This window comes from Serinus canaria, chromosome 8 (genome assembly GCF_022539315.1).
Source record: "Serinus canaria isolate serCan28SL12 chromosome 8, serCan2020, whole genome shotgun sequence".
Classification (NCBI taxonomy): Eukaryota; Metazoa; Chordata; class Aves; order Passeriformes; family Fringillidae; genus Serinus; species Serinus canaria.
The window spans coordinates 19,339,332-19,351,224 of record NC_066322.1 but is presented as its reverse complement, the minus strand read 5'-3'; the positions used below and the strand labels follow the sequence as shown (position 1 = coordinate 19,351,224).

Below are 11,893 nucleotides of genomic sequence, written 5' to 3'. Positions count from 1 at the left end.
TTAAACCCTCTCTTTTATACGAGGCTTCTTCCCAGCCTACAGGAGACTAAGGCATTGGTTTCTGCCAATTAGTATAAAGAACTGGCTTCTATAAGTGCCTACCTCCTTCCTATCTCCTTGTTTCTCATAGATTCAAATGGAAGAGGAAATTGTGACAATTTAGAAGGCAACTATCAGCATTAAAGCAATTTTTAATAGCAGTTAAGAAGCACCAGTTTCTACAGGAAATCACAATACAATACAGAGGCTTTTCATTCCTCCCTGCTGCTCATCTTTAGCCATCTTACATAGTCGCATTACGACAGATACAATTCTCAAACCCCAACACTATTACTAGAATACTAACTAGAATTCAAATTAACTAGCACATAAGGGAGCAAACCTCATAGTTAACAGCAGCATTAGTCAATGATTTCTATCACTTTGGGGGAACCTGCAGAAAGGTATTATGGCTCTTAGCTGAAACCTTTGGCCTAAACTCAATTGTCATACCTAATTGTTAGGTAGTTGTCTCCTAATTCCTATAGGACTAATAGAACTCAAGGCACAGGTTTCTATCAAAACAATTATTACTCCAGGGGTCAGCAGGAACAATCTGCCTCTTAAGACCTGAAATCCCTCAGCCCCACCCCGGTGCCAAATCTTCCTCTTCTTATGTTAACAATATCCTGTGTGTCTGTCAACCAAATTCTGGAAGAAGAATTCTACTAACTCATTTGAGGTATCATCCCTGAAGTGAAAAGCAGCACAGGTTGTCTTGCATTGATCTTATCTTTGAAGAACATTGGAGATAAAATTCTCCAATTTTTTTCTCACCTTCATGATGCTGAGGAACAGGATGCAAGTTTGATCTTTGACATTTTTAACTCAGCGTTAACCGATGTTAGCCCCCTTCCAAATCAGTAGACTCTTTCAAACAGCAGTCATGTCATTTATCCCCTTCAACTAACCTAACTCTAACCTTAATACTACCTTCATTCCTTATACAGGCCTAGAAGTTTTAACCTCTCATGTTGGTGTTTCTGGTAGCAACTTCCATTAGTGCACAGTCAATTTAAAACTGCAAGGCTTTTTCCACCAGACACTGTACAAGTTCAACCTTCAATATACACACAGCAACAAATACACATCCAATTTCTGGCCACATCACAGACCTGCTTTTCAATCTGTGTAGGTTGCAGAGTGCAGCTTCACTGCAGTTTTGCTTTTGTCATTCCCAACACAGTCTTTATAGGAAAAAAAACAGTAATGCTAATACTTCTGTCATTTTGTGGTACCTGAGCTAATGAGTATTAAACAACGCTGTTTTGTATTTAATTTCTTTTACTATCCTTCCTCCTCCCTAATGCTTGGGAATCTAAAAGAAAAAAAAAAAATCAAAGTGCACATACCACAATATACAGAGTATCACCATACAACATCAGAGGGCTTTAAATATTTGCCCATACAGACTAACATACTACCACTTCAGAAGGCTTTAAACTTCTGTCCTTACAGCACAACACCATACTACATCAGAAGGCTGCAAGCATCTACCCCTCATGTTCTTTACCCCAGCCTTTTATCCCCTCCTGTTGATGCACTGCCCCTGTGTGCCCTCTGTTCCCTTGCGTGGTTGCTCAGTGGCCCTGGGCACTCCATGGCTCGTTGCTGCCAATGCTGCTCACCTGCTCCTCACAGCTGTAGCGCATTAGGGATGAGTCTTAGACTCCCACCCCCAATTACCACACACTGCACACCTACAGGCACAGTCATTCCACAGACCAAAGAGGTTTGCTCAGGGTCAAAACTTCATCCTTCAAAAGTGTAGATAACGGAACTGGGGGAGTTCATGAAGCCATAAGCTATTATTCATATTAACAAAAGGTGTATTACCCTTCTTGAAGACAGAATCATGGTAAGTAATGCTGCAATTATTTTGTGTATGTGTGAGTGTTAATATATTTCTCTCTCTTTAAAACTACAAAAAGGAGTTGATTAGTAATTTATCTAGCAGAGATCATTCTGCTCATCTCTAGCAGTGAAACAACTTTTTTACAAGGGTTCACTTCTCTGAAGCAGTAAAACTTACTCTTCTTCCTAATAATAATCACATAACAAAAAACTCTCAGCAAACATAGATTTGCACCAGAAATGAGACAATGATAAAATACCCATCTACCTAAACCAAAAGAATTAGAGCAACAGAGAAGGCAGTGGATCGTGACTTTTAAGGCAGACATTTATTTTGCAATATTCACTTATGTGCTGTGAATAAAATCGGAGAGGGCATCAACATCTGTGTGAAACTAGAAAAAAAAAAGTCAACATCCCTGAGATACAGGGAAACAATCAATAAAATCATACTCTTCTTTACAGTGCATTGTTTATTCTCAGTGAAATGACTTCTTTATATAGAGAGAAAAGTCCATAATTTTTGGTGATGTCAAGGAATATATTAGAAAAACATAGTGTGATTGCAAAAGAGCCAAAGAACACCATATTTACAGTTCCATTTCATTATGGTGCCTATAGCCTGAGGAATGTGAAAGAACTGCTGCTGATAGTTTCTTGTGACCTACAGTGGTCCAAGGAAACATATTCTGTTCTCCATGGTCCCTAACCCCTCCCCCTCTCTGCCCCAAAATACAACAATGACCCATCTGTGCACATACAAGAGAGCAATTCCTAATATTTAAACATGGATTAATCTGCCAAAGTAGATGTATCAGGGACAGAACATAATGAATGTCACAGTGCTTAGTCTTTCTTTTCACTAAAACTGTCTTGAACAGTAATGAGGAACAAAGAAGCCGACAGGAAGAACAAACCACTGTGGATCACAGACGATTTAATATATAACATCATTCACTTCTCTTCTGTTTCTATCTGAAAATATTTTCACATTTTTTTCCTTTTTTTGGATTCAAGAAAGAAAATATCTCTCCTGAAATTACACCTAAGAGCTGAAAATTTCTAACAAAAATCTTTAATTTTATGGCATTCATAAAGCTTATCTATGCTCTGAATCATTATCTATTCTTCAACATATTTTCATGGCTGCAATTACTTTACTCTGCACTTCACTAGAACCCCATCATTACAATTTAGAAGATTATGAACAATAACTAGGAAAATAAGCTAAATGTAAATCAATCATCCCTAATTAAATAATTTGACAGGCTGCAAAATGTGGCTCTTCACCTACATGGCATGTAACTTTTCTCTTGTAACTGCTGAATCTGATGGCAATTTATTACATGCCTGTATTGCTTGACATGCTGGCATGCAAAAATAACTGAGCTAACTCTAGATTAAAGTTGTCCTGGTACCAGAATTCATATAGAACTATACAGATTTTTATAATCATATCAGTATGTTACCTCAGCAGACTTAATACTTACCATTTTGTCATCTTTGTTCTGTTTTGGATTGATGTAGGACCACAAAAATCAGTGGCTACCTTTCCACTGGCAGTTTGGGAGATGAACCACATCCCCTAAACTTAAATAATCGGAAAGCCACTGTGTGAAATTACTATTCTCTACCCTGAGAATACTTGTTCTTTTTCACAACTATCTGAAATGCTTCTATTTTTCTTCCTGGGCAGCAACAGACTTTTTCCTTTTTACTAGGGAAGAGTTTTTAGCTGTATTCATTCAGGTAAACAGAAAGGCTTAAAACAGAGTCAGAGAAGCAATGTTTGATAAGAGACTGCAAGCAGCAAGAATGCTGGTGACAAAGATATATAAGTAGGAAGAGGAAACTTGAAACTTTATAGCATATGAAATTTTCCCACCACAAGGTATTGTGTAAAAACAATCAATTGCCATTGGGACTACCTACTGATATTGTAAGGAAAGAAGCTGAAACAGCAACTTAATCTGGTCTGTTCTACAAAATGTCTAGTAAGTGACTAAGAACTACACTGACCAGCAGAAAAACAATAATAGTACTGACTTTTGGGAACCTGAATGCAGTTAAGATGTAAGAGAGATAATTGTAAGACAGGAAAATATTCCATAAGCAGCTGGGGGTAGTCTCACAATCACTGAGGAGATGGTCCAGTGCTGCACATGGTGCTGTTGGGTTAAATGGCTGATGATTTTAGAGGTCTTTTCCAACTTTAATGATGTCATGTGTAAGCTGTGGTACAGAAAGGTCGGTACATAGGGCATTTTGGTGCTCCACAGCTGTACTGTGGGTTATCACCTGATGTGGCAGAATAACCTTGAGTGTCTCTTCACTGAATGGCACACAAAGCTCAGGACTTAAGAAAGCTCAGATGTAACTGTGCTATGCATCTCAGTCCCCTCACATGAAAATCTAATGACAGTGATTTCAACTGTTTCAAAAACAGTTGAAAATCTGTCTTTGGAAACCAAGTACAGAAAGAGCTAGGTATATTAATGGAGGGCAGGAAAATGTAAGATACTTTATGAAAGGACAATAAATTTCTGAAGTATAATTTGACAAAGAAACATGTATTTTATTGAAAATCATGTATTTAGTAATTGCTGTAAGGCATTAAAGATCTCATTGAAGGCACATTTAAAAAAAAATTATATACATTTCCACCAAAATGTGACCATGGTTTTCTCTCGTTTTTCAGAGAAGCCGGGTCAGGACCTGATCCCAACCGAGGGTTTCGACTGGACCTGTTGCACAAGTAAGCTCTGCCAGAGGTTTCAGCCTACGGGTGGGTCCCTGTCACCAACTGCTGCGCAGGTGGGACTGGACGGGAGTGCGAGCGGGAGGTTTCCCGGCCAGGAGCGGCCACCTGGCTCCCCGGGCTGCAGGATGTAGTGAGGCGGGGAATGGCAATGTTCGGTGGCGGGCTTTTCCTTCACCACTCCGCTCCCTCCCTTCTTACAGCCGCCTTAGAGCGAAGCCCCCGGAGGTCCCCCCACGGGTGTGTGCGAACAAGCGGCGCCTGGGAGGGGTGTGAGGGGGAACGGGCCGCCGGGTCCGGACCTGCCGCCGCACCAACGCCAGCCGGCGGTTTCGGGGGGTCCGAAGGGCCACCCCGCAGAGGCTTCACCTCAGCACCCCGGCTTCTCTCCCGCACATTCCACTCCTCAATCTTGCCCTGCCTCGCTCCCTCCCCGGCCGGAGTCCCCCTCCCCCGCTTGTCCCCAGTGTCGCTCCCCTGCCCGTCCCCCAGACGTCCCCGCTCCGCGCCCCCGCCCTCGCTCCGCGGGGCGCCGCGGCCGCCTATGCGCATGCTCGGGGCCAGGGGGCCCGCGCGGAGCGGGCGGGGGGCGGCGGTGACCCGGTGACGGGATACCCCAGCCCTGTCCCGACTCGCTCCCGCCGCGCCTTCTGCGTCCCCCGAGCGCCTTCGGGAGGGCCGCTCTCCGCCGCCGCGGGGGCCGGCGGTGCCCGCGGAGCGGCCGGTGTGCCGCCGCCGAGGCGGAGGGCGGTGCTGTGGGCGGCCGGGGGAGCCCCGCGATTGGCCTCCTCCCGGCGGCTGGCGTGTCAGTCGGGCTCCAGGGGTGGCCCTGGGAGCCGCTCGCCCAGCCCTCTGACGGGATGAAGCCTTTAGGGGGATGCGGAGCTCTTTGCATTTTGATTAAAGCCCCTCACCTCCCCTCAGTCTGAAGGCAGGGCACCGGGGAGGACGGGTCGGAGGGGCCTGTGCAAGGACGGGCAGAGCGGGAGAGGGGCGAGAGAGAAAACGTTCTCTCCGTTTATCACGTATGGCTCTATAGGAGAAGTCATCTCTGGGAATATAGTGGAAAGGACGGAGCAGGTATAAACTGAAGGCGCCCGCGTTTAATTCACATTTGTGGGTGCCCAGCATGGAGATGCAGAGATGGTTCACAAGGTGGAAAACGAGAAGGTGGTCCTGGGACTCGTCTGTAACCGTGCTCATCACCTTCGCTTTCCTTCTTCGGGCTGCAGAGGTCAGAGGAGGTAAGAAAGCAAAGGAGAGCCGGGAGTCCAGCCGTCTCTCTCCCCTCCTGGGGGAAAGGACCTAGGGCACGGCTGAGGCCGCGTTTCAGAGGAAACCTGTCAGAGCGACTCCCGCTGCTGGGGAGGCGAGAGCGCTCTTGCCGCCGGCTCCGGGCGCGGAGACCCGCGGGGAGCCCCCGGCAGCGCGGGCTGGGACGTCTCTCCCGGGTGCCGCGGAGGGACGGCTCTCGGTCAGCCTCAAACTTTGGATGTGTTTTTAATGAGGTAAAGAAGATGTACTGGCAGGGTGGGAAAATGAAAGAAGTACTTGTTGCACAGAGAGACTTACCCTCTTTCAGCACTGGACTCTTGTTTTGTGGAGTGTGCGTCCAACTTTGTTTTGTTGAGCTGTTGAAATTCACCAGATTGTGACTGAAATTGACCGACAAGTATCTGCCTTCTCCTCGGAGGGTCAAGGAAAGGAAAAGCTGGGGGTGGAGGCTCTCTGCTCTCTTTCTTCGTTTCCCTCGCTTTTATTTTTCCTTTTGAAACGGGTCTTAGTGGTCAAAAAGTTTTCTAGGGCGAAAGCGGAGGAGAAAATACACTAGCAGGGGCTCTTTGCCAGCCGCTGCGGAGAGGGCAGCTCCCGGGGCAGCGGCGCCCCGCAGGTGGTGCGAGCGGTGCCGAGCCCGGAGATGCCGGGGGGGCTCGGGGGGGCTCAGCCCGAGGATCGCTGGGCTCCCCGCGGGCGGTGTCAGCGCTCGGGTACCGTCCCCAGCCCCTCCCAACTCTGCAGCCTGCCCGGACTATCGGTGGTCCCTTAGGTGTCCGTGGACCTGGTGGGCAGGGTGCGGCCCGCGGGGGACTTGCAGGGGGAACACGAGCCAGGCAGCAGCCTCAGCAGAAAGGAATCGCCGCCCCCTCCCCCGCACCGCCCCTCGCGTTCTGCGCACTTCTCCCGTCCGCTCCGCTCTCCCTCGGCTCCCCACACCGCCGCCAGCCCAGCTGGCTTTTCTGGGCTATGCTCGCAGCTCGCCGAGCTGCAGTGCGGAGTCTCCGGTGGCGGGAGAGCTCTCCTCTCCTACCGGGGGTGAAAACGCTGCCTCTTCCTCCTTTCCTTCCTCCCTTCCACCGGAGCCCGCAGGCGCATCTGGAGGCCAGTCCGGCTGGGATTGAAGTTTTTACTTTTCTGTGGGTCTGACATCAATGAAGGAGCTTAACTCTCTGAAATGAAAGGTTTAATTTTTTAATGTATTTATTATTTTAACGAGGTATTTCTCGATCTGAATCCAGAATCAACTGGCGTCCTAGAGGGAGCAGGGAAAGGTGATCAGTTTCCATTCAAGCCTTTATACCTGGGCACAACTTTGACGGTGGAGAATCAATCAGGGCTCCTGCCCCCTGCTGGCCCCGTTTCTGACAGGGACTAGAGGGGTCAGATTTCATCCCTCTTGCAATTCGACAGGCTCGCTGGTATTAGACTAGGTGAATTAACCTCGCAGAGCTTCAAGAATTCGGCTATACGTTACCTTGTGGAAACTAAATTTCTTCAAGAAGAATACTGTCCTCAAAGGCATGATCGATTTCTTATGCCACTTTTCTCAGTAGAACTGACTAAATTAAGTAGTGTCTATGTAGACTATGCTTACATAATGGGTGGGATGGAAATGACAAGTTAAAAGAAAATCTAAACCCAAACAGCACAGGAAAAATCAACAGAACTTACACTGAAATCAACAGAACTGATACTTACTGCACTGTATTCAGCAACATTAGGCAGACTAATTTGGTTGTGGTAGCTTTATTCAAAACTAAAAGGCTATATTGATAGTCTTCTGGATAGAGGACATTTCAGAAATATAGAACTACAGGCTTCTTATTATTTGTAGAAGCATTCAGAAAAGAACTTAGTTCTTGACCTTTTCTGAGATACAGTGTGCTACTTGCTTTGGAACTACAGGGAGCTGTGTGTTCAGGGCTTGATCTGTTATTGAAGTCAGTCAGAGTTTTTCCATTGACTACAGAGGGACTAGAATTTGACCTAATTTCTGTAACAGTGTAGAAGGGACTTATTTCTGAATCATCTGTTATGAATTCTAATCTTATTTAAAGTAGTTAAAAGTTAACATAGGACATAATGATTCCTATTTGAAAATTGGAGAGGGAAAATACCAAGGAATGAAATAAAATAGCATAAATGGCAGGTAAACAATATGATGAAATGAAAATGCTGGATAAAATATCAAAGCTAAGCAAAATATGAGTTGACCTGTTAAACCCTTTTAAATCTTCTGTTCTTCAATGTTCTTTTCATAAACCATCTCTATGAAAAGAAAATTACATGGTGTATTCATACAAAGTGTTAATCATGTAGCAGTGACTTTTTAAAGAAAACAGAAGCCATTCCTTGTAGACAAACCTCAACAGATTCCTAAAATTCTTGACTTTTTTGAAGTTTATTTAATTAAAAAAAAAACCAACATAGAGAAGTATGAGGTGTCTTTTACACTTGTAAGAAATGGTGTGCAAAGTGTTTGGGCTCTTGAGTTATTTCTTCCTTACACAGAAAAAGTTACAGAAGTGAGAATCAACTGCATGGGAAAAAGCAGTGACTCATACTTGGTCAGCTAAGTGCCCACCAGCTCTTAAGTAGCTCTTTTCAGAAAATGTTTTTGGTTTATGACTTAGCTAAAGTAAACAAAATTCAGTATTTTTAAAGACATCCTTTGATTTCCTTCCCCCTTCCTCACCTTTAATACTAAAGCTGTTGGTAATGTGTTTGGAATGAATAAACTCATTTAGTCAAAGTGGCATGGCTTCAACACTATAAATTTTTGTAAGGCCTTGACATCAATGCACTATTGTGATGCTGATTTAAATTTCATGGGCAAGAAATGAAAAATCAGCCTTTTTATTATTTATAAGCTTTTCCAAGCAAATGGAAATCTAGCTCTTAATCTGTGTGGAAAAAAAAAGGATTTAAGAAGCCTTACTGAAAATGAGGCATGAACCTATATATAGAAAACTTTGGACCTTCTGTGTAAAGCGATGAGCAGATTTGTTTCTAAAATAAATAGATACTTCTTGCTGTCATCTTAGGAAGTATAAAGGTTCCTTGTGCTTCCCACACACAAGCTTGGAAACTAGTGGGAGTTCTAGGTGCTGAAGGAATGCAGAACTGGGCCAATTAGTGATGGCAAAAGGAGAGTTTTCTTAGTGGTTGCGCACTTATCACTGCTACTTATTTGTGTTTGCTTAGTAAGGAAGATATGGATCTGTTTGTTGCATGAAAACTCTTGAATGTATCCAGCTAGTCTAAACCTGTGCAAAATGGTGCTTTAAACTAGGAAAGTATGAATTTCTTCTCAAAACTCTTTGTGATGTAAAGTGCTTTTGACTTTAACTGATCAATTAACTTTTAAGATTTAAAAAAATTGTCTTGTGTGATAATTTTTGTGTGTTTCTCAGATTGCTATTCCCAAAGTTAGCAAAAATGAATAAATCAAAGGGTAATTTCACTAGGTGCAGCTAGTGGTCCTAGCTGAAGTTCTTCTGAGTCCCAAGGATCAGCAGGTGAAATGGTCCCATCTTCCTAGAACAGTGCAAGAGACACCTGCACGTATATGTCTGTTTTTCTATGTAATTTTGATTTCTTAATTGTTTCTAAGATAAAATAATTATTTCAACTTCAGCTGCAGACATCAGACACAGAAAAAATTACTGGTATGTGTTGTTAATTCTCTAGAATGTGTATCTTTGCATTGAATTTAGAAGGAGACCTCACATGTATCCAAGAAAGGATTATTCAGGCTGCAGGAAATTATGTCTCTTTCCTGCCTCTGCGGGAAAGAAGTTTTTCTACTTCAGTGTGGTGTATATCTTAACAACTTTAACTGTATATAGGTGCACAAATACTCTGTGGGTTTGGCTTGGGATAATCTCTTCCCTGGTACCTATAATTGAAATGACAATAGTAAAAAAAACCCCAAACTTTGATATAAAAACTTCCCTGATGCTGTCTTTTGTTCTGATTACTAAAAAAAAACCCATTAAAAACAACCAACCCCCAAAGCTCCCAATTTTTAGTGAAATTGGTGTCTGGAGCAGATATAAAATGTAGGAAAAAAGTTGTCATACTTATTTTTACTACTGTCATGCCCAAAGTTACTTGATCTCCCCCAAAGAGAACCCTTAATTCTGACAGAGTTGCAGCTTACTAAAGGAGCCATGACATAACTGCTGAGGTTATACCTAAAACACACTGGAGCAATTATGTCTTTCCCAGATTTGTTTTGTACAGTGGTGAACAGTAGGGTTTCCATCTGCCAGCAAGATTAAGAAGTTGCTTTTCTTTGTAGAGCATTCTGCTTCTTTTCAGAAGAAATCCTTCTAGCACTGGTTAATTTATCATTGTTCTGTGTATTTGTTGATAATGGGGGGGAATAAATTAAGCAGAACTTGAGAGAAATCTTTCATGTTCTAAGAATGTGAAGTCTCATGCAGTGATAGAGATTTGCCCTCTGGATGGACACAATAGAGAACAGTGGCTTAAAAGGAATTAGGTTAACACACATGCCTGTTGCAAGGGCTTATAACTGTTCCACTCAGTATTAAATACCAAGTTTACAGACTGTAAATGTAAGGATTAATTGTTGACCCGGTTATTACAATAGTACTAGAACCTGGCAGAACTTAAATTCTTTTTAGCACATTAGCACACATAAGGGACTGTAAAAACCTTTGTGAATTTCAGGTCTGGGACTTCACTGCAAGTCCAAGTGTTAATGTACACAGTGTGTGAAATAGAGGGTATTTGGCAGAGCTCATATTGTAGAACCAGAGTGTTTGCTGCAAACCAAATTGAAAGATTTATTATAAAAGATGAATTAAAAAACCAGCTTGATCCTGCTATAAATAATGTCACTGGCAGCTAAGCTTTCTCTATGATAGAAATTAACTCAGCAGTAAATCAAATTATGGTCTCATTTTTAAAGTAGACTAAGTGCTACCTCTGTCCCTTACCTGTGTACCTTACCTTACTCAAATTATCACATTAATCTGATAGATTATCAAACATTCACAATTCATAGATAGTTCAAGACTTTACAGCCTTGGTGTCTGCTTAAGAGGAATTTCAGATAATATTGGTAGGATACAGAATTGAGTCTGATTTCCTTGCATTGGTCTCATAAGGGAGATGATACCTTGACATCAGGGAAAATATGGTGAAAGACTTTAGTTGTACAAGTTGTTTCTCTATCAAATTATGTAGGATTACATTAAATGGCATAATTTCTATAGTCCTTAGCTATATTGTATGCATAAAGCTGACAAATGTTCAAATGCTCCATATTTGAAAACTCCCATTTATTGGAAGATATTTTTGAACACTTATTTGAATTATTTCTCAATAAATAAATTGATGACAAAACTTTTAAGTGGACTCAGTTTCTTTCATGTTTAATTGCTGAGGGAACGCCTTGTCTCTTCCTGTAGCACGGACCATTTTTAGACTGTGTCTCTTTTTTATATGGTAATAGAAACAGGATACTCAAGAATGTAATACTTGTTTTGCTGATTTTCACAGCTGAAACTACTGTGTCTGCAGTGTGTACAAAAAGAACTTTTTGAATATTCAGCAGAGGCCTCAGTATAGTTGGACACTTGGAATGCAGTCCTAAAAGATTTCTGGTGCAAAATAGGAAAAATTCCGTAGAAATATGGGACAGATGTTAAAGTATTGTAAAATAATGAGTCTGTACAGGTCTGCACAGATGATGGACAGGTCCAAATCTTCTGGGGGTAGCAAGTGAAACCTTTTATGAAATCACCATCAGGTTATTAGTGCTTGATAGCAGTCAATGCTACTAAACAAGTCATAAAAGCTCAATCTATCCAGTCTCAATAGGGTTCTGAACAACACAAAAGTCATATTTTGTAGTGACTTACATTAGGATAAAAAGCCTCAACCTCTAGGTTCCACTTCAGAATTATGCAATGTAATGAAAACTTAATTTTT

The 11,893-nt window shown here is 42.6% G+C and overlaps 1 protein-coding gene across 2 annotated transcripts in view; it reads left to right on the top strand.

The window, feature by feature from the left end:
* Nucleotides 1-5,476: 5,476 nt before the first annotated feature.
* COL11A1 (collagen type XI alpha 1 chain) overlaps nt 5,477-11,893 on the top strand; it is a 126,541-nt gene continuing 120,124 nt past the window's right edge. For both annotated transcript variants that reach the window (XM_009088488.4, XM_018912122.3), the window contains exon 1: nt 5,477-5,895. In XM_009088488.4, coding sequence (XP_009086736.1) covers nt 5,781-5,895 — 115 coding nt within the window. In that variant the 5' untranslated portion in view covers nt 5,477-5,780. The remainder of the gene's footprint in view (nt 5,896-11,893) is intronic.